Source organism: Cygnus atratus, chromosome 13 (genome assembly GCF_013377495.2).
Source record: "Cygnus atratus isolate AKBS03 ecotype Queensland, Australia chromosome 13, CAtr_DNAZoo_HiC_assembly, whole genome shotgun sequence".
Classification (NCBI taxonomy): domain Eukaryota; kingdom Metazoa; phylum Chordata; class Aves; order Anseriformes; family Anatidae; genus Cygnus; species Cygnus atratus.
The window spans coordinates 4,507,984-4,530,572 of NC_066374.1; the positions used below are offsets into that span (position 1 = coordinate 4,507,984).

The 22,589-nt window shown below is 42.7% G+C and overlaps 2 protein-coding genes across 4 annotated transcripts in view; one reads left to right on the forward strand and one right to left on the reverse strand.

The window, feature by feature from the left end:
- The window catches only part of LOC118245563 (ubiquitin carboxyl-terminal hydrolase 12-like), a 30,886-nt gene extending 26,819 nt beyond the window's left edge, over window positions 1-4,067 (reverse strand). The window contains exon 1 of one of the 3 annotated variants that reach the window (XM_035541864.2): window positions 3,906-4,067. In XM_035541864.2, the coding sequence (XP_035397757.1) occupies window positions 3,906-3,953 (48 nt within the window). In that variant the 5' untranslated portion in view covers window positions 3,954-4,067. The remainder of the gene's footprint in view (window positions 1-3,905) is intronic. The other 2 variants (XM_035541869.2, XM_035541865.1) reach the window with 2 other exon arrangements.
- Window positions 4,068-10,484: 6,417 nt separating this feature from the next.
- On the forward strand, window positions 10,485-20,381 carry LOC118245564 (ras-like protein family member 11A-like). Its single transcript, XM_035541871.2, has 4 exons — window positions 10,485-11,008; window positions 12,366-12,422; window positions 14,824-14,906; window positions 19,271-20,381. The coding sequence occupies exons 1-4, from the start codon at window positions 10,864-10,866 to the stop codon at window positions 19,736-19,738; spliced, it is 753 nt and encodes a 250-aa protein (XP_035397764.1). The 5' UTR covers window positions 10,485-10,863; the 3' UTR covers window positions 19,739-20,381.
- Window positions 20,382-22,589: the final 2,208 nt, after the last annotated feature.

Genomic DNA, 22,589 nt, shown 5'->3' on the forward strand with positions numbered 1-22,589 from the left:
AACTGCAATAGCTCCTCTAGTACCCATCCTCTAGTGTAATTCATACCTGGTTTCAGTGAACCACACACTGCCCCCACGTTTCTCAGTGCTCCATGGCACAACAATTGTGCTCTCTCACTTTCCCAGAGATAGTAACGGCATTAAACCTTAAAGTTTATGAACGATCTGAGATCACAACAGACACCAGGTCAGCAGAAAGACTTACCTATGTGGTAGCTCAGGACTCCTGCATAAAATCCTAAAAAGCCTTCAGAAGAAAGCAGCCCACTGTCCACCTGTTGGGCTGCTGGATGCAGGCCCTCTGCCTGCCAGGCACAGGCTCACATCTCCACGCTGCTACAAGTCCAGGATCCGGAGAACACATCGATAACCACCCCCCGCACACCCAGCCTTAAACTAGAGCACAAGCAGAAAAACCAGCGTGACCTACCAACTAGTTTGCAAAGAGTTACACACACTTTTTCCTTCCCTACTATAAAGCAGGGCATTCTCAAGGTGTGCATTAAGTACACAGATGAGTATTTGTTTCCTTTAACTTAACAAATCAAGAAGCAGAGCACTGCTGGAAACAGAAGTCTGCTGAGCTAGTTTGGCTTCTGTCCTCCCTTCTTTCCAGTTCCTCAGTGACACCTTCCCAGCCATAAATGCCATTTCTCTGTTAAAGCTAAAACAAACGTCTCAAAATATAGGTGAAACAGCAGGAAGGCACACGGTATACATCCAGGACATGAAAGCCCTGCTTGAACTGAATAATGCAAATTATTCAGGTGGCAAATGGAAATGTATTGCTTACAAATGAATCAGTCATCCCTTCTCTAGTGCTGAAGTTAATTATTATATCCTCACTGCACTGATTCAGAGGAGTAGAGCAGAACTACCACCAATTTGTATACTGGATCTGAGTTCTTCATAAGGCACGTCTTGCTGGTTTAGCAAACAATTAGACATGAATCTAGGGGAAGTGTCCCTAATTAGCCTACCAAGAAACACCAATATTTCTGTTAACAGCTTACTGAAGACTTTTCACAAAGTCTGCAGAGGAAAAGATCAGATCTCTGTGCTTCTTACTTTGCTCCATACTAGCGTTCTGATTTGCTTATACAGACGAAAGAAAAAAAAAAGGTTATTGTCAATGCCACAAAAGACCCTGACTGGTAAGCTCATTTCTACAGCTGACTGTCACAGCCCTGGAGCACAGCAGGCGCATTCTGGATCAGACGACACAGTCAGACCCGTGGCAATTCAGCCCTCCTTCCTCTTGTAGTCAAGAGAGGATTCACATCTGTCCATGACTGCACATACACCACAGAACTAGAAACATACCGGTTTAAATATACTTTTGAAACAGGAGCTATGCGTTTTTCATGAAGCAGAAGGTAAGGGGATTAAAAAAAAAAGTCTCAACAGTTTCTGTTGAGTCTTTCTGTTTCATTCTGCCACTTAATTTTGCTGTGACTTACAAAAAGAAAATGAGAAATCCTAGAGTCCGTGACAAAGACAAAGGCCAGGTAATAAAAATTAAGACAAAGGGACAGAGCAGAGAACCAGAGCTCTAGTTGGTAGCTCTTGGCTATGGATGTGCCTCGCCATATGGTGTCAGCATCCTTACCAAGCGATGAATCACTCTCAAGTTACCACGTATTTTCCTGTGAGCTCCAATCTTCCCAACGCCGTAGTTGCCACACAAATGTTATGCAACTGCTGAAAGAGGGACGGTGCTCACACACCGGGAACGCTACGATCAGAAGGCACAGGAGAGGTGATCCACACTACAAAAACCCGGGAGTTATTTTAAGGAGGGGGGATCGAACTCAAGTTACAAACGTACTACTGCCTGCTAATGAGTTTGGGCACAGAATTCAGTTTTTAAAAAAGAGAGATTGCAGAATACTGGAGTGTCTGAAATGGTAAGTCAGGAACACCAGCCCTTACAGTACTGACTGAGGTCTGAGAACGACATAAACGTGTGTTTCAGCTTTCTAGCCCAAAGTACAGATGATGATGTCCCTGCCTATGGCAGGGGGTTGGAACTAGATGATCTTTGAGGTCCCTTCCAACCTGAGCCGTTCTATGACGAGAACTGTTGGTAAAAACTGCATGTTTTACTAGAAGCATGTCAAGTACTGTACGGACAGCACAGATTAGCATAATTCTCGAGAAAGTAGTTTCCTAAAGGGACTGTGCTAAAGTAACTGAATGGTTTTACAAAGAAGGCTTACATTTTTTGCGTTCACGTTGTGACAAGGCAAATGGTATTTTTTACTTACTGGACATTGAAGTAGATGCAAATAAAGCAATTCATTTTTTAAAACATAGCACCCAGAACCTTACATTTTATATGGTAGCTGAGGAAAAGATAGAGTGGCATTGCAAGGAAGTTTATCCAAGCCACATAGGCAGGTAGAACACTTATGCTGAAAAAATCCATAACATCTGACAAAATGCTTATATCACAAAGTTGCAATATTGGGGTTATAACCCCAAAGCTGCAACAGGATGAAAACATAATTGCTAGACATCTTCTATTAAAAATAAATATTACTTCAGAACGGGCATTAATAGGCTACAAGTATCTGCTTAGCTTTCATCTAGGTCCCAACCAAAATTAAGGTAAGCGCGGGTGCAAAAATGTATCCCAGACTGAATATGTATAGACAAAGTCTCTAAAAACAAACACATGAATGACTGTAGTCAGGTTTGGCTGCATAGTCATAGGAAAATGCACTGCCTTACGTTTACCCTCTTAATCTGAGGCTCAGTCAGCTGATCTCAGGAATGCATCCAAAATATTGTATGGGACTGAGTCAATCGCCTGCCTCTGGGGTACGGAACTCCGCAACGAAGGCGTGATTCAGCCACCTCTCCTGACCTTAATTTCACCTGTGTTTCTGATGGGCAATTAGAAGTACAAGCTGCTTTGGAAAAAAAAAGGAAATCTAGTGAAATGAGCGAAGTATGAAGTTCTGGGTGATCTTCTGCAATATTTAAATTGATTTTTTAAATCAGATACTCATTGCCTTAATTAAAAAAAAAAAAACTCGTTACAAGTATTACTATGACTCTCCAAACACCAAGCTTTGTAAAACAACACTACAGTTCAGTTCAAATGGATCTTAGGTGAATCAAAACTGGTGTCAGTACCCACATGGAAAGGCAATGGAAAACCCTTATTCTCTTTGTACAGGTCAGAAGTAGCAGAAGTTGCAGCCTTTCTGAGGATGCAGCCCATGCCTGCTTTGCTACTGTTTCAAACAAGATCTAAAACTGAAGTTTGACCGGTTGGAGTACTGGAGATGGGGGGTACAGAGCCACTAAAACCCATGTCCTCAGCCTGATCTTATGTTGGATTTTGGCAATTCAGACCCCTACACCAGCTCGTACTGCTCAAACTCCCCACACTAGGAATAAATACAGTGTGTTTAGACGGCATATCCTTAGTGAGATATGATATTACACTATGAGCCACCTGTGCTTTAGAGCTGGACAAGCCACTTGCTGACCTCTATTTACAAAGTAGCCTCATTAAAAACCCTGCATAACCACGCAGTTAGCAGCCTGCCTGTCGCTGGGTGTTTTTAGCAGCACGCACCATGCCCTGCTCCACGCACCATGCCCTGCTCTACGCTTTCACCCAACACGATTACAAACCTTTCACGATAACCTTAAACGGTGCAGTTACCACAAAAAAAAAAGCGACGGCCGAGCTGGAGGGGAGGAGAATCCCGGCTCCCTCAGCTGCAGGCACCCTCTGAGGGCACCCCAGACCCAGCATCTGAGGCCTCCCCCACACCGGGGGCTTCCCCTTTTCTCCCTCCCCAGCCGGGCCTCGCCACCCCGCAGCCTCGGGAGCCGCAGCCCGGAGCCCCGTGTCCCCACGGAGCCGCGGCCCGGGCGGGCTCACCCACCATGGTACAGATGGAGGCGAGTCTCCGGACCGTCATCAGCGCCTCCATCCGCCCGCCGCCGCCGCCGCCATGTTGCGCCGCCGCCCGACTGACAGCGGCAGCCGGGCCGCGGGTGGCGCAGCCGCCAAATGGGGCCGCCGGTTCGGCGCCCAAGCGGAGCCGGCTGCGCGCCGCCGCGCCCGCCCGCGGGTTCCGCCTCGCCCCGCGTTCCGCCCCGCTGCCTTTTCAGCTTGGGAAAGAGCCCCCAGAATGAAGGCCAGCCGTCAGCGAGCTGCCAAGGCCACCGCTGAGCCACGTCCCTAAGTGCCACGTCCCTAAGTGCCACGTCCACACGTCTCTGAAACATCTCCGGGGATGGGGGACTCCGCTACCTCCCCGGGCAGCCCCTTCTAACAGCCCTCTCTGTGAGGAAAGTCTTTCTCATACCCAACCTAAACCGCGCCTGGTGCAACCTGAGGCCGTTGCCTCACGTCCTATTGCTTGTCACCTTAGGGGAGACCTTATTGCTCTCTACAGCTACCTGAAAGGAAGGTGTGGGGGAGCTGGGGGTCGGCCTCTTCTCACAGGTAACTAGTGATAGGACTAGAGGGAATGGCCTCAAGTTGCCCCAGGGGAGGTTCAGGTTGGAAAAAAGGAGACATTTCTGCTCAGAAAGAGCCGTCGGGCATTGGGACGGGTTGCCCAGGGAGGTGGTGGAGTCACTGTCCCTAGGGGTGTTCAAGGAAAGGTTGGACGTGGTACTTGGGGACATGCCTTAGTGGTGACATTGGTGGTAGGGGCATGGTTGGACCAGATGATCTTGAAGGGCTTTTCCAACCCTAATGGTTCTGTGATTCTATGATTCTATGAAAAGAGACCGGCACCCTCCTGCCGCCACCTTCTGTCAGGCAGTTGTAGAGAGCAATAAGGTCTCCCCTCAGCCTCCTCTGCTCCAGGCTAAACACCTCCAGTTCCCTCAGCAGCTCTTCATACATCTTGTTTTCTAGTCCCTTCAGCGGCTGCGTTGCTCTTTGCTGAGCACATTCCAGCGACTCAGTGTCCTTCTTGTGGTGAGGGGCCCAAAACTGAATGCAGAAGAATCACAGAATCATGATGTCAGAAGGCCGGAATCATGATATTAAAAGGCCAAGCTGGAGTTACATCCCCACAATGGTGCAATGGCTGGAGCTGGGGGACGTCACCAAGCTCCCAGTGAGGAAGGCAATGGACACTGGGGCACTGAATAGTCCTGAAGGATCATCTGGAACTCATCTTCTCCCAAGAATGTCTTCAGCAGTCGTCAGCACCCACAGGCAGGTTTATACAGAGCCATCCAGCGTGATGAGGGAGATGGCCATTGTTTCTGCACCAAGTAATTGTTTGCTGCTCTGCACCATGCATCCCCGTCTCAGCAAAATCACAAAAAGGAGCCTTTCAGAGCACAGCGCTGTGTTAACAGTGTCTATTGTACACCCAGCAGGAAAGGAGTGAAAAATGCTGCCCAGTCACTATGTAGCACTTCACACACCGCATACCAAAAGCAAATACCTATCAGAGGAAAAAATCCCTTGTGGAGACAGATGGGTGGAAGCGTTTGTTGTCCCAACGATGACAATGTACAGAATTCTCTGTGTTGAACCTGGAAGAAACCTGACTAATATTTCGGGTGGCCTATAAATTAAGTGCTGTTGAAAAGCGCTGGTGAAGATCACAGGAAGCCCTGAGCTTATGCTGCGCATGAAACACACCGTGAACAGGACCGATTCCACATGCCACCCCTTGCTTCAGCCTTGACCTTGTGGGAATATCTGTGGGGAAGAGCTGGTTCAGTTTCCAAAGCACAAACTATTTTATGAGGCCAAGATGTTTCTATTCTATTTGAGTTGCTCGCCCGCAGTGATGTTCTCTTATACACGCTGTACTTCCCACGTCATCTACTATAGGATCTCAGGGGAGAGTGTTCCGCAATCTAAAAAAATATCCTTAAAAATACACTAAAAGTGAAAAAAGACACATGCAACTTACAGGGTTTCCATGAACAGCAATGCAACAGAATTAGGGACAGGAAATACAGAAATAGTGGAATCTGTACAGCGTTTAACCAGATTTAACTGTAGATTTAAATGATCACCTCCCTTACAACCCAAAATAGAACCAAATATGATTTACCACAGATGTCGTAATAGCATCTGAGGACACTTCCTTCCCCGCTAGCCTCAGGATCGGAACAGTTTATTGCTGGGTACAAATATGGTGCTAAAATGACAGTCTTGTCCCTAAACGACAACTTCTGAGGCTACTGCTGAGCCACAATTGCCTAATTTTTGATGTTTTTACCTGTAATCAGCCCCAGCACAAGGTGCAATCCTGAACACATAGAGAAAGGCTTGCTCCCCATGCACATCACATTCAGCACTGTTTTGTCTTACCTGCCACAAAGGTGCTTTGTATTTGCCCCTCCGGGCTAGGAGGTACTGGGTTACTGGGAGCAAAAGGTGGTAAAAATGCTACTTTTGTTTAGTGCTGAAGCTCTGCAGTGTGAGAGCTGGCCTTTGGGCCTCACATTTGCAACAAAGAGTCAGACAAAGCTGCAAATATCAGTTTGTGCTTGTTTAGAATACGTTCAGGAGCAGGGGGTGTTTACAGGAGCAACCAGCTACAAGTTTCATCCCAGCACCTGCAAAAGCAAGTGGCATTTCCCCAACACCACACTTCACACATCTGCTCAGAAATGTGCCACGCTTCTCTAGCAGTGTTGCCATAATGTCAAAATACTGTGCAAAAGCATCAGAGAGACACTGGGGGTAAATGTAACCATTGCAAATAGACTTTTAGAATAATTTCTTTTTCTTTTTCTTTTTCTTTTTCTTTTTCTTTTTCTTTTTCTTTTTCTTTCTCTTTCTCTTTCTCTTTCTCTTTCTCTTTCTCTTTCTCTTTCTCTTTTTTCTGCTAGGAAGAAGGGGAAAGAGTGAGAACAATCTCCTTCCTCCCAATATGCAGGGATCTTAGCAAGATGCTCTAGCTCTGCTCATCTGTTTCTCCTTTTGTAAAATGTATGAGGAATAATTACATCCAGTTTTGAAAGCAATTTGACATCCTCGTATGAAAAGCACTATGGTAATGGCAAATATTTTTGTTTTTATTATGCTTCATCGCTGAAGATATGCACAAGTGCCAACAACAATAAAAATAGAAAATCTTATAAAAATCATAGCCAAAAGTAACATAGACTAATAAATAAATCTTAAAAAAAATTGGTGTGGAAATAACGTAATCTGTGTGCAACATGCAAAGGCAGATATCTTTGCATGGAGCAACCTAACGAGTGGTTAGTAAAATCTCCAGAATCATCCAAATGTTTTCAAAATTGCTCTGAGTTTTGCAAACATTCTCCCTTTAATTTAAGCTATTGTTTTTTCCAGAAGAATTTGAATTAAAAACATGTGCTTTTTTAGCTAAATATAAGCCCATTGTACACAAACAATGAAAATCTCTTTTAAAAACAATTCTTATTCTACATGCCAAGGGTTATACAATCTTAAATAGTGTGAATCCTTCTGCATGGTTTCACTCGGTGAAAAGACTATTCTGACAATCTAGAAAATCAAATAAAGATCAGATACAAAACCCTCTGGCTTTTACTACGTATCTTACTCAAATTCTTTCCAAATTAGAGCCCCAAATTTATCATTTTTGGTTAATAAGAAAAGGAGTTTGGGAATCTATTTAAAACTTTCTGGAGTGTATGTTGCCTATCAGAAACTATTACTCTGGACAGAGATTTCCGCGCGCAGTGGATGCAAGCGTTGGTTAGAAGCACAAGAAGCCTGGGCTAGTGCATCAGAAAGTTAGATTGAACCATATTAGCCAAAGAACTAGAAATCGATTGGTCTGCTTCCAAGATTCAGTCTAAAAGTGCTTTCACATTTGTTTTAAGCAACCAGAAGCCATCACAGCTGCCAAAAGAAGCAGTCCAACATTTCCTCCAGCACTGGTCTTTCATTCCTGCCTCGACACATCTCCTCTCGGGTGTCAGCATCAGCATCCATGTAAGCACATGGCAAGCAGCTTTTCCAGTCTCCTCCCAGCAGCTGCTCCAAGCCGTGACCATTTCAGTTGCCCGGCTCCACGCCCTCTCAGCCCCCAGTGTGGTTTTGAGATGCAGAGAATCGCACACTGTGCTGGCAGTGGGGATGCTCTGAGCTTTCATGTCAGCAGCAAAAAGCCACCACATGTCTCGTTCTCCATTCCCCTCCAACATTTTGCTGTTTTTTTTTCTTCTGTTGCACACTGAGCTGATGATCTCAGAGAACAGCCGTTGATGACTCCAAGGTCTCCTTCCTAATTTATGGGTGCCAAGTCCAAGTTCAGCACCACTTAAGCATAGTTTATGTTATTTTTCTCTAGATGCATTGCTTTACATTTATCTAGACTAAAGCTCCTCTGCCAGCTTTCTCTGTGCTTGCTTTTGTGAGATCCTTCTGGAGTTCCTCAGCACTGACACAACCCAAAAGGACATTTACTTCTGTTCCTGTCAACGGTGTTGCCTCTCTTTTCAAGCAAGACAGCAGACCTGTATTCTTCTAGGAACGTCTTTGCTCATATAGAACATTCCCCATGATATTGCTTAATTTATCTGGCCGTTTTCCCTGGGATGAAATTGTTCTGGCCACCAAGAAGCTGGTAGATATATTACCACTTGTTTTTATAGGAAGACTTACAATGAATAACTTTGTATTACTCACTCACATATGCTTTTAATAGCAAATGGTAATAAGGGTTCCAACATCCTACACTTAGGGAGGGGGACATTTACATACTGCTGCTAGCTAATCCTAAAATTTATAATGTGTCCAGCTCAACAACACATTTCAAAGTGTCCTGTTAATCGACCACAAGATTTTGAACATTTTCATGTTCCTCCTTTCATTTGGCCAGTTCTTACAAAACTTCTGCAAGATTAAAGCACCCTGGTAATGAAATTTCCTGGAAAAGATTTTTCAGTGTTTGGGTGTTTGCAAAAATCTGGAAGCCAATTTACACTGGAAGATTTAAAACCGTTCCCATAGGGGCCATGTCCCAAAAGACACAGGATCTGGTGTCTCCCTCCCAGTGCCACGAGCTGGATAGCCCTCCAGGCCTTTTGTTCTCCCTCTTCATCAGCTGACTGTCATGATGGCCAAAGTAATAACCCTTCACACTTACACAACAACTCAGCACAAATACAGCTTCAGAAGGGGTTTTTAGAGGGGAAACAAAGCCCTGGAAAAGTGATACATTCATAAATCTTCTGCATCCTGTGCTTATTTTACTGGACTGCTGTGCACCAAAGCTGGATTTTTCTGAAGCTCTGCACCCAGGTCATGCTCAGCATGCATAGGTCCTGTGTGAGGCTGGCATGGAAATTGAGATCATTTGAAAACCTGGCCCCCAGTGCTTTGAGAAGGGGTGGTAATCTAGAGACCTGGCCTGATTCCCCTTCCTCCTGTGCTAGCTCACTGTGATACCCCGGCCTCCAAAACCTGCTTGGGAGAACTCTTGTGTGTGCTGTGATTGAAAGCAGCTGCATGAAAGCGTCTGGACAGAAAAAGCTCTTCTGGTGGCTGCAGCCTCTCTGTAAGGAGCCATGCCTACCTTCTGCCTGGTAGGAGCGTGCAGAAGACAGGAGAAATCTGCATACTCGGGTCTCTGAGATCTGTGGGTGGATTAGCTTTCAGTTAATATCTCTGTTTCCCACGCAGCGTGGCAGAGTACACGTCTCAGAAGAATGCTGTCTGCACCAGGCTTCCTTCTTCCCACCGCTGTCTAAAGCCAGCCCTACCCTTTACAGATCTCTTTTGACCAGTTTTTTCAGAGATGAATGCTCAGACTGTACTTTCTGTAATTTCATTTACATCTGTTTTATATTATTTGCAGTTTTCCTTTATCTGGGCCATTCCCTCCCCACTGCTCGTCCCTTTTTCTTCCCTCCCCATTATCCCTGATAACTGAGAGTTGCTTGTAGCCCGTGTACAGTTACGTGCTGTCATCTCTACAGACCTTGCAGCTGCCAGCTGTCTTAAAACTACACCGGGTTTGCCTATAGAAGTCATTCTTTCTTCATTCCGTCTGTCTGGCTCTGATGGATACTGGCTTCTTTAGCCTTCCCAAGCCTGTTGTCAGCCCTAAATTCACTTTTCCATGTTCAGAGAAACAGCAGTGCCCCAACCCCGTGCTGACCCACATTCCAGTGGGCAATTACAACTAATAACATGCATAACCCAGCATATCAAATGTATCCTGGAGGATACAGATACGAGCTTGTACTTTGGAATAAAAAACCTACTGCTGTCTGAAAAATGGGGGGGGGGGGGGGGGGGGAGGGGGAAGTGTTTATTTTCCTGAAGAGGAGTGTCCCATCAGCTCCTGCACCCTGAAGGGGCCCAACTGCAGGACACAATAGGACAGGGAAAACAACAGAGCCTGGAGCTGGAGCCCATTGAAAATGCAGAGAAACTAGACAGGCAGAACGGGATGATTCAAAGTGGAATTAGAGCAGGGCACCGGGGTGACTGTCTCTTGCCGCTGTGACGACTGAAACACAGAAGAATCTCGTTTTAGCAAGGAGCCAAGGGGCAGCACACAAACCAGGCGGCGGGGAGATAAAGCGGGGAGCGAGGGAGCGTGGTTGATGGAGGCACACGCTCTGTGCCCGGCTGGAGGAATGTCCTGGTTTCCCTCGTGATTGGCTGGGGAATGGAGGAGTCAGTTTTCACGGGGGTTGATCAAAAAGTTTCCTTTTGCTTTCCAAAGTTGCTGTCTGAGCAGAGGCACCGGGAAGAGGAGGCCGGTGGCTGTAACGTTCCTTGGGAAAGCTACTTCAATGAAATGAGAAGGCTTCTCTGCCCGGGGATACACAGCCCAGAGCAGACGCCGAGAAGCTGCTTTCCTCCCTTTCTCTCCCAACTCCTACTGGAGTTGATCAGCTCTCCCTTCTGGCATGCGTCTCATCTCTCAGGATACGATGTCACAGTATTCTACTAACTTTCTCTTGCTTCCCATACCAGAGTACCCGGTGCTAGACTGCGTGCCCAACAAAATCATCAAGCTCGTGGTGCTGGGTGGCAGCAGCGTGGGCAAGACAGGTAAGCCCACAGGTGTCCTTTGTGCTCTTTGCTTGCTGCTGGCTGCCTGCGACGGTGGCTCCGATAGACCCAAGGCTGTGCCAACCCCTTTAACCATTGCAGCTGAAGCATTTGAAGTTAGTTCGTGCTTATGTTTGTTTGTTCGGTGCCTGGTTTGCCAGGAGGATTTGCTGCAGGTCTGTGCGGCCGGCCAGTGCGTGGGGACTTCTGTACTCACAAATGAATCTCCGGGGTCTTGTGCAGAGGGTTTAACATCTAAATTTCCACTCAGAAAAAAATGGGCTAGCGATTTTTATTCTCCTGCTGTAAATGATATATGCTCTGTGGACAAATAACAGCGCAGGAGATGTATCTTCCTGTATTACTCTCCAAAGGAGAGCAGAAGAAAGGAGGGTGAGGAAGCATTACTGCTTTGGAGTAGACGGTTCATGATTTCAGAAATAATTACGGGAAGATCTGTTTTACTGCATCTGGGGTTCCACAGCACTCAGTAAAATGTTTCTTTGCTTTGGATTTGAAGCAGCTGTTTCTGTATTATTTTTAGGTAACTTGCTGAAGGTAGCTGCCCATGTAAATGTACCAAAGAGGTGACTCAGTACATACTGTGAGAAAAATGATTGTTTTAGATGAAATCTCTGATACAGTTGTTTGCAGAACAAAACTTTTTATTTAGATATTAACTGAATGGTTTTGAAAATTATTAGGAATCTGCTGAGATGAAAGCACTACAGTAATATAAATTCCTGTGACCAAAAATGAGATATAAGTGTTATAAAGAGATCAAAAAAAGGAAAATGTTCTAATCCAATTGTGTATGAAAGCACCACAGGTTAAGATGAATAAGGAGGTAATGCCACACCATGACCTGTGTGTGCACAGCACATGCAGTTTGTTTGCTGGGTGTGATTAGATATCAGTAATGGGTTTCATTAGAGGGGGACTGAGGATTTTTAAGGCTGGGAAGAGCCATTTGATCCATCAGCCACACTTCTGATATGGCACAGGGGTCTAAAAGTTGGTATTGGGATTAGTTTCAGTATAGTAAGGGTTTGGCTTGTTATTCTTCTAAATTATTTTAAACCAAAGGTCAGATCATTATATCTGCAGTCACAACAAGCAGCCCTCCACACCCTATACTGAATAGCCTCACTGAACTGGAGGGGTATTTTACAGTACAAGTTGCTATTTTTTTGTGTGAGTGTGAGTGCAGAGAGGATTTGCAGAATAGCACGTGAGCAATAGCAAGATTAGCTTGGTTTCATATTATACTAACTCTTCCAGTAAGATATTACATGTGTTCTGCAAAGACTGACTTTGGTTCACATTAAAGACCCATATTTTTTTCATTGTTTTACAGCCCTGGTTGTGCGCTTTCTCACTAAGAGATTTATTGGAGACTATGAAGCCAATACTGGTGAGTCTGCTCTCTACTGCAGTGTTGCAGATAGCTTAAAAAGGAATCTACTCAATTTTGTGACTGGTGCATATTACAGGAAAGCCAAGCAGTGTTAGATGTCCATAAGGTGCATATTTTCAGTTAATAGCCTCAAGCTATGAAAGCAATAAATCAAAGCCTCATTATTTATGATCCTTTTAGCTGTTTTTTTTTTTTTCCCAACTTGAAGGAAAAGGATCAGAGTAAAAGGCTTGCTTGGGGACATACCTATACTAAAATGCAGACTGTAGGAACAACTTGCATATTGACTAAACCGCAGAAACCCAATGCTGCTCTCTCTGCAACCCCAGGGAAGCCAGAGGAATTCCAAAGTGTGTAAAAGGCAGTTCAGAACTTTTTTTTTCCCTTTGTATTCCCTTTTTTCAGTGTCTTTTATGACAAGAGAGACTTCCAAATTGAAGTCTTCTTTCCGTAAGATAAGCAAAGTGGCCATGCAAACTCCTACTGTGTTTCTTGTTTAATCCTGACACCTCAGGGGATGTGCTCATGTGGACTGTTTAATTCTCAGCCTCTGTTCCAAGTAAGTGCTAACTGTATCAGCCAGCATTGTAGAAGGGATCACTGTGCACATACCTACTAGCACATCCCACACGTAGGCCGCCTCAGGTTTGGGGTGAAAGAGGAGGGGATTCAGAGAAGTGGACTGCTTCGCTTTGGAGACACATGCTGGATTTAGAATGGTGAGCTAGGAATGGAGATGGCAGTACAAGACACCTTTGATCTCTGCCTGTCTGATGAAATACAGTCCGAAAGCTCCTCCTCACAGCTCCCTCTCACTGACCCTAAGTAACCTCGACGGTTGCCTGCACTATTTCTATTTCTTTTCCTTCATCTTTTCTATGGGAGACCGTAGATCAAGTCAGACTTCTGAGCTTTGGAATGGATTGGTGCCGAGAACCACATGCTTTTCTCATTAAGCTACCAGCCCAACAGCCATGCTGTAGAAGAAACAAATATGCCAGAAATAAGAAACAGGTGGTATTGTATTTGTGATCACTCAAGCATGCTTTTCCTCCACTTGGGTATAAGTAAGAGCACAGCGTCTGGAAGTACCTGATCTTTTTTCTGCAATGCATTACAGACTAGAAATAATATGTTGTCTGGTTCAGGGGCGCAGTATCTTCCCATAAAGTAGTACCATCTTTTTTAAGCAGCTTAAAATCTGATGTGTTTTAATAAATAAATAATTCCCAGGAGGGCTATATTACCTCACAGAGTCAGTATTAAAATATAATATGATAATGTTGGATCCAGATGCAGTGAACTTTGCCATATTAAATTTCCTTATATTGTAAATGTTTCTATGAGCTCAGAATCTTTTCCACTGGAATAAAAGCACTTGTTTCCCTGAATCAAATCTTACAAAGATAATTTTTAGAAGTGACAGCATTATTGTCACTAACCGACCTCCCTGTTGGTCTGAATTCCTTGCTCTCCAGTAGATGGGATTTCTCTAGGTTTGAGATGAAGTACATCATTTAAAATGTAGCGATGACAATTATATTTGGACAACTCTGAAAGGTCAAACACAACAGCTGTAGATATAGCATTTCTTGTACATCCATGTGACTTGCATTAAGTTCCAAAGAAAAACGATGATGACATCGGTCTCTGAAGCTGTCCTTATCACAACCACAGACAGTTCATAAGATCAAAACTTAGTTTTCTTTGTCACTTCATCTGCACTCCAGTACCAAAATAAAGGTCAAGCCCAGAACAGTCATGCTCCTATGAGAGCTGGGTCAGCCCTAGACACTTTGCCAGGGCTTGACCTTGAGTATCAGTCATTCAGACTAACCAGAACTCTGATTTACTCTCTGGGGATTTCAACCAAACTCTGACTGCTAAGGTCATACAAATTCCAAAGAGCATCTGGGTATTCTGTATATGCTCACCTGCTCTGTGTCCAAAACTAGAATACTTCCTTTTTTTAAAAAAAAAAAAAAAATTCAGAAAAATGCAATAGGAAGCAGCTCACCTATTTTAGAGTAAACACCTGGATAGCTTGGCTTGAGATTAAAAATATGTGCCCTCCACATTTTAAAAAGTTAACAAAACGGACTGGAAACCTGACTGGGATTGATGCACCCACTGTAACTGAGTATTTGACTCACTACAAGTACCACCCTTCCCATATACCATCCTAGGGATACAGTGGGAACATCCAAGCACACAGCAAATACAAAACCACTTTACTTAAGTAAACAGCCACTCAACCTCCCTGGTACCTTTCACTTTTCTATAAGCAGCTACATATCCTAAGCCTCAAAAACTAGATTTCGACACTTCCATTTTGCCTTTATGTACTCTTTCTTTGTTGTTACAGTCCCTGCCTCTAATGATTTTGCTTTTCCACCAGGTGCTTTGTATTCAAGAAAGTTCACCATAGATGGGGAACAGATCTCCCTACAGGTGCAGGATACTCCCTTTGTTTCACTGGAGGTAAAACATCTGCTCAGTGCATCAGTACTTTACAACACAGTTACTATCTCTTGTTCGTTGCCAGCACTGTCATCTGTTAGTATTCCAGCAGAAATACACCTGGGCTCAAACCCAAAGGAAGACTAACAGGGGTACCTTACCTCCACCAAAACGAGCCCTTGAAGAGGTTAAATCAGGCTCTTTTTAGGAGTAAGTCAGAACTAAACCAAATCTATTTCAAATACATACCTACATCCCAAGCCTAGATAGCAGGAAAATCATAGGCTGGCTTGCTCTTGCCAACTCCCTGTTTTATTTCCTGTCAAATAGTTTCTGTCTCTGTGCAGCAGAAAACTCACCTGCCTAGAGGCTCAGCTGGCTCACCTTACATATTTCGGTGCACCCAGAATCTCTCTTCTTGAAAAAAGGTGTTTCTTTTCAAAGGGACAGGCCTCACAGAAACTGTCATTTCCAGCTAGGGTGCTTTTCGATGCTTTCCCTAATTTTTCATGTTTTAATTTTATTCATTCCTTATTTCTCAGTTGTTGGCTTTTACATATACCCCTCTTTCTATTCTTATTTTAGATATTCAAGGTTTAATATTTGAACAGGAACCTGTTTCTATAAATATTCTTACAAACAGATTCCAAAATAAAGATGTCTTTTTTTGAAGATCTGCTTTACATGTAGAACAACGTGATGAAAATGGTGTCAGAGCAGCAGGAATTGTGATGAAGTTTGTTTTTACAGGAATGTTGGAAATCTCAGGAGAGCAATAATTCCTATAGAATAGCTGAGATTTCATGGTAAAATTAGGCATCCTCTTGTCGCCGTCAAATCTAAACTTCTAGGTTTGGCTTTAACCTCAGTCTATGCTCAGACTTGGCCAAATATATGTCTGGATGGGAACACCACCATCTCTCATCCACTTTCAAGCTAGCCCTGGACAGCTTTATATATCCTGTTTAGTCTGCGTGGACCCATGAGCATGGGCTCATTTCTGTGCTCGTGAAGAGCTGTTCCACCCTGAGATTACAGAACAGGGTAAGCAAAGCTCCCCCAGCCTCAGCTTGCATGTCCATTTTCTCCGACGACCAGAAGCAGATTGAAGTGGAAAGCCTTGACAAGGCTCCAAACTCTCTGCTGTGAGAGGTGCACAGAGCAGAAGAAACCTTGTTTATTCTGCACACTAAAAAGCAAACAAAAGCCATTATGGAAGTCCTCCAAATATTCAAGTGGGACTTAATTGTACAAAGACCCTATGCCAGCTTGCTTACAGAAGACATAGCAAAGAGAAGCTATTGGTGGTGATTAGGCACAATAGGGAATGCCTGATAGGCTTAGCAAAGGGAATCCCTTCTCTCTTCTGTCCCCTGGAGAAAGGAGGGAGTGAATGAATTTAACTCCCCTCTCACACCAGATACATGTTTATTTTCTGATTTCTCTGTTTTAACTAAGACTCTGCCCTAAAGTTCAGAGACTGTAACCAGAGCTCTGCAAAATTTAGTAATGCCAGCAGCTGAGGTTTCCTAGTCAGGAACTATTTTAATTTAGTTAGGAAGGAGTTTCATTTCCTTTGTCCCAATCAAAGGTCTGTAGTGTTTCAACAGTTCCCACAGACATGCTTACCTTAGCTTGGATCTCTGCTGGCATCAAATAATGTATCTGAAATCATTTGAAAGGATTGTTCCTGAACAGAACTTAAGACTGAGTGAGAATAGGTCAGATTTTCTGTTAAAATCCTTAAGAGAGTTGTTTGTAGTGGGCAGGCTGAGCAGAGCGTTTCAGGAGGAAGTCATGTGGAATCACTCAGGATTCTTGCCACACTGGAAATGTTAATGTTTAAGAGAGAAACAGAAGCAAGGAGATAACTGGTTTTGTTAGGTGATTCATTGCTGCTTGGACTATACATGGCAAATGACTGTGTGTTTCAAAATTCATTCTGGAGCAGAGATTTCCATTTAAAAAGTAGCCCATTAGCCTTTGATTTTCCTGAATAAAGCATTCCATTGGGGATTATCCATCCATCTCACTACTGGGTGGGCCTAGCTGGAGTAACTGAGAATTCCTGCTCATTAGGGCTCCCTTGAACGTACACCTTCTCCCAAAACATTTTCCAACGCTTGCCAGAGCAATTAGTTCTTTTTCCCCATAAAGGAGTTTGCTGGTGAAAAGAGGCTAATTGTCTACAGATTGGATACAACTCAGACACCAACAGTGCAAATTGCCCTTCTTCCCACAGCCTGCCCTGGCCTGGCTGAGTTCACTCTCATTTATGTTTCAAGCAAAGCTGCTAGTGAGGCTCCTTCTTCCTTCTCTATGCAACCCTGTTTTTTTTTGTTTTTTTTTTTTTTTCTTTCCCTCGGGTGGGGAGCGGGGGAGAGGAGAATGATCAGGACATCTGTTAAACAATTTCTAAACAATTTCGCTGCTAATAAAGGACATTTAAGATTTAAGTTTATATTACTGTGATCTGGCAAGAGCAAAGAATTACTAGGTATGATGGGCCAGTGCCTGTATTGCCCATACTGAAATAAGTACAGGGCAAATAGGTATATCAAAAGGGCAGTCAGAAGAACTGCTGTTGAAAGTTTTAAGTCTTATTTAGACTCTGAGCCTTCAGATACCCTGTTTCCTCCTTACCACAAAAGGGTCTTGTCTGTGGTCCTTCTTTTAAACTGTCTGACACACCATAAAGAACTAATCAGTTTTGCTCATTCTTTTCCACCTCTGCTTCCTGAAGTTAGGCTTTGTAATTCATATTTAGATGTCTAAACAAACGTGATCTGTTTTGGGAGATTGCTGAGCACATGCAAATCCTGTTAAAATGTATGAGAAAGGCAGATAAGTGTTATGTAGATAGATAGATATGGGAGCATATGTTCTAATATTTTAAATTTCCGTAACTAATATTGACCAGTGGCTAAATTTTTAACATATTTTTTGTTCTTTCCTATGACAAACTAGATTTCTGTCAAAAAACCTCTAAGTGCTTTTCCAGGTGTTTTATGCCTTTGGAATGAGTCCTTACATGGCATCATACATACATGACAAAGCAATTTTTGAATGATGTTGAAGTATGTGAAATGTTGCCTGTTTCAGTTTAGGAAGATACTATCTGACCTCTTGTGCTGGATCTGTCCTCCACAGCCTGAACTGAATTGTTTACTGGGCATATTCTGTCGGCCAGTAACTGTTAGATAAAACATTCATGGACATCAGTGGGCTTTGGAGAGGATTTAAAATGCCTGTCCTAAGTCTTACTAAAGTTCATGAAGATTTCTTGAATAGAATTTAGCAATAATAATAACAAAAAAAGTTGGACTCTTATTTATGATGCTGAACTCCCACTAAAACACCCAGGAGCCTCTAATTCCTTACAACTTCAGCAAGGGCTGAATGTGTATCGTGTCTTGTTGGGTATGGAAGAAATTGCGAGTTTCCAGAAAGCCTGGATTATTGACAGGAATGTCAGTTCTTATCAAACCGAGAATACTGGTAATAACTGCAGCACTGATCTCCCTATCTAGCTGGGAAACATGCCAGCAGGGATAACAAAGGGTAGAAGATTAGCTGAAAATAGCGTCATCTAGAAAAGTGAGCAGATCTCTTTTCAAGCTCCACAGTATTGTGGTATTGTATTCTGTTTTATATTCCCCATGCTGGTGACTGCTATGACTGTTTGAGTAGGAGCTGTGATGGACAGAACAAACTTGTGACCAGCAAAGCAGTAATATAAACCCACGGCAGCTCCATAAATGAGCAATGAGATTCACCTCATTTTCAGTGCCAGTAATTGGCTATTTGCAACAAATTGCTCTTTCAAAGTAACTTTACTTCTGATTATTTGGAAAACTATATGGCAGTAAAACCTGTCAGGCTTCACTTAACAGAATTAGTGAGAACCCCCAACCATGGAGACATCCAATACAGAATTGGAAAAAGACATAAAAAAACACCTTGGGGAACAACCATTCACTTGCAATAGTATGACTAGCCTGCTGAGATTTTCTAACGCTTCTACTATGCCAATCCCAATTTTATCCACAATAAAAGGGCAGGTTGCTGTCATAAGGATTTACTACCAGAGAATCCAAAATGAACTTTTCAATTTCAGTATTAGGTTGTTCTCTTATTTTTAACCGATTGGCTTTGATCCCTCTCCACTTCTGTGCTCCTTGTCTGTCATATGCTACTGACACAGAGAGGAACGTTCTCCTGTCCCCAGTGCATCCCCCAGCAAACAGAGAGGTTTCTGCCTGTCTGCTGAGCAACAGCCGTACTAATACACAGCTTTGAGTAACTAACGGTGCTGTATGACTGTTTGCTCCGTCTGCTCCCTGTTCTCAGTTTTCTAATCTCACACCTCTTGGTTTTGACGGCAGGATGACACTGACAGCATATGTTGCCAAGAGCAGATAAACCGTTCAATCTACTGGGCAGATGGCTTCGTTTTTGTTTACTCCATCACAGAATATGAGAGCTACCGAGTCATCCGGCCCCTATACCAGCACATCCGCAAGATTCACCCAAATGCTAACATTCCCCTGCTTCTGATGGCAAACAAAGGAGACCTCCTGCGAGCCAGGCAGGTGTCCTCCAAAGAAGGACTCCAGCTGGCAAGTGAACTGGGAGGTACTTACTACGAAGTCTCAGCTCGGGAGAACTGTGAGGGAGTGCATGAAGCCTTCCAGCAGCTCTGCCAGGAGGTCAGCAGGATGATCGGGAGCTGCAACGGAGAGAAACGAAGAGGCCTCCACCTTGTCCGACCCAAGTCTCCAAACATGCAGGACTTAAAGAGACGTTTGAAACAGGCTCTGACTTCCAAAGGGAAATCTGCCACTACGCTTTGATGTAGCTGCCAGAAATTGGTTTCTACATCCCTGAAAAAAAAGGCAAGAAAATAAGCTGGTAGTAAGGGGCATCAGCAATCAGATTGTGTGAAAGGTTCTTTCATATTGTCTACACATCTTCCTTAAAAGTCCCATATTCATTCAGCAAAGGAACTTACAGAGTGTGCTCTTTGGGGCAAGAATTTAGAAACTGTGATTTAAAGAATAGATTGTCGCAAATTATTTCTGTTTCAAAATGGACACAGTCATACAGTTTAGGCTTATAATGTAGATTTTAATAATAAAATAATTAAATTCTACTATTAAGAGAAGTGGCTTCTCTTGAGGGTGGTTGTGTTCCTAAGCATAGGCAATAAGCTACAGAAGGACACCAGGAGAGCGACAGGAGCTATAATGACAAGCAAAACTTAACAGATTTGCTTAGTCATCAGACTGGAAAATAAAGGCAAAAAGTAATTTTTTTTAAAAGTAATAATTCAGAAACTGCCGTTTAGAAAGTTCTTAGGAACTTGGAGAGTGATTTGCAAGCTTATACAGTGTCTCTTTAAAGGGAGATTTCAAAAAATGTCATTTTTTCAGATTACTTTTCTTTAAACACTTGTTATTTACGGAAGTGATTATATGGGCAAAATACTTACTTTTAGCAGCATTTTGTAGCCAGTTTCTCTATGGTCTACTTGTCATTTCTGAGTAGGCTTGCTACATGGCAATGAGGGACAAATAGAGCAGTGTGGCTGTAAAACCTGCTCAAAAAAAAAAGACCGTATTAATCAAGACCAAGGACAGAACGTAAAACTGATTAACTTTTTTTTTTTCCCCAAACTAGTTAAATTTCAAGCTCAAAGATACTGTTTTAAAGAAACAAGGTCTTCACACAAAGTATATCTGATTCATTTTTTTTTTATTTTTATTTTTTTAAAGAATAAATGCTTTTTATGATGCCTGAAATTCCTGGCTTCAGGAATTTATCATTTTGTTATTTGCCTTAAAACCAGACTTTACTTGCAATGCATCCAAATCACCAGTCTGTCAATAAATATTTCACTGGCAGCATCTCACTGCATTGGGTGCAAAGGGATTTGATTTGGGTGCATCATGTGCAAAGGGATTTGAAGCTGTATCCTGTGAGCTGGCCAATTTTATGGTAGCAATAACAACAACATGAAGCATCCATCATTCTGTTCCTAGTGGGAGCAGAGAGAAACTGGGTTAAACCATGCAAAAGTCAGGATGCAATGATCTTTTCTTCAAACACACCATCCGAGCAATTCACGGGACCATGAAATGAAGTAAAGCTCAGTGATTTACACCAAGGAACACAGAAGGGAAAATCCTGGTTTGATGGATGTGGAAAAATACTCCCAGCTGTAGTTTCAGCCAGCAATACCGAGCTAAATCAACCCTTTACTTGTGACCAGCAAAAATGTAAATTGAGTCTGATGAGTATTTATAGAGCTCAGGTCTTGAAAATTTATTTTACATTTTACTTGTCCCTGTATTAGACAACACTAGTCATGATTTTCCTTATCACTTGGATTTGCTTTATCTACAGCTCACCTTCAGTTTTATTTATTGTTTTCCACAGCTGGACATCTGAGAATATCTTGTGTTCGGATTAATTTAAAATTCTTTTGTTAACACAAAGCAACTGCACCTTTTTAAAAATTAGTTTCAAGTAGTAGTAGGGAGCAAAAAGGAAAGTTGGATCATCCAAACAGGGACTCAAACACTATCAGGGGATTTCTACTTTAGCTTATGGTTTATTAACAGATTGGTATTTGAGCAGTGTCATAATTCATTGCTGGCATTTTGGTATAGTATTAATCAGCACAAAATTTCTGTATTTTAAATTACTAATAGCATAGCTCAAATATCAAACCTTTAACATGAAAATGAGCAAACAGTTTACAAGAGACACACAAACTAAAAATTATTTACATCAGAATAACGATCACCAATTTTGAAGAACAGCTAAATATTTTGCCATCCCGGTACTGTATAATAAGGGCTAAATTTGCTGAAGACAACATGCTGACATTTGTTTTCATAAAAGCCTAAGAGAATTAGGTGCTCTATCCTATTAAAATTGTTTGCAACTTACTCTTTCAGCTCTAATCCTTTCTTATTTGGGAAGAAAGTTTCTTCCTAAAGAAATTTGTTTTGAACAAATTCCAAAACTGTCAATGTTCTATTTTCAATAGCAATTAATAAAAAAAAGCAAGGCCTTACCCGAGTGATATATAAAACGGCTCATTTACATCTCACATCTTTAAATGTTCTTTGTTTATATTAGACTAAAAATATTTTTTTTCTTAATACCCTGCTTTAGAAGTATACACAAGTATTCCTACGTTTGTACTCTTACATAAATTAGTCTTCCCACATTCCTGAGGCACTGGCGGGGAAAAAAAATCTACATTTTAGCTAAGACCATAAAATATTGAAACATTTAAGTCTTCTCCTAAATACTAACATGTGGCAAGCATTTATTCTGCCACAGAAACTTGAGTATAGTATTTCCTTTGTTCATTGAACAGCAATACAAATCCTGTAATAGCTTTGATACTGGTTTTGAGCCAGGACATACCATCTACAGAGGACAATAGAGCTCAGCATTTTTATTAGCAGCACAGTCCTTGAGCACCAGCATACACCACTGTGCCACTGACGGCTAAGCAAGGCTGAAGAAGGAGAACAGTAGCCTGAAAAGCAGGGGGAAGAGAACAATATAGAATTACGCACCTAAAAATAATCATGTGAAATATCAAAGATTAGTCATATAGAACCTGGTCCTGAATTAGCATCTTCAAGCTGCCACAGAAAACATGCATTCTAATGAAGGTTTAAAATG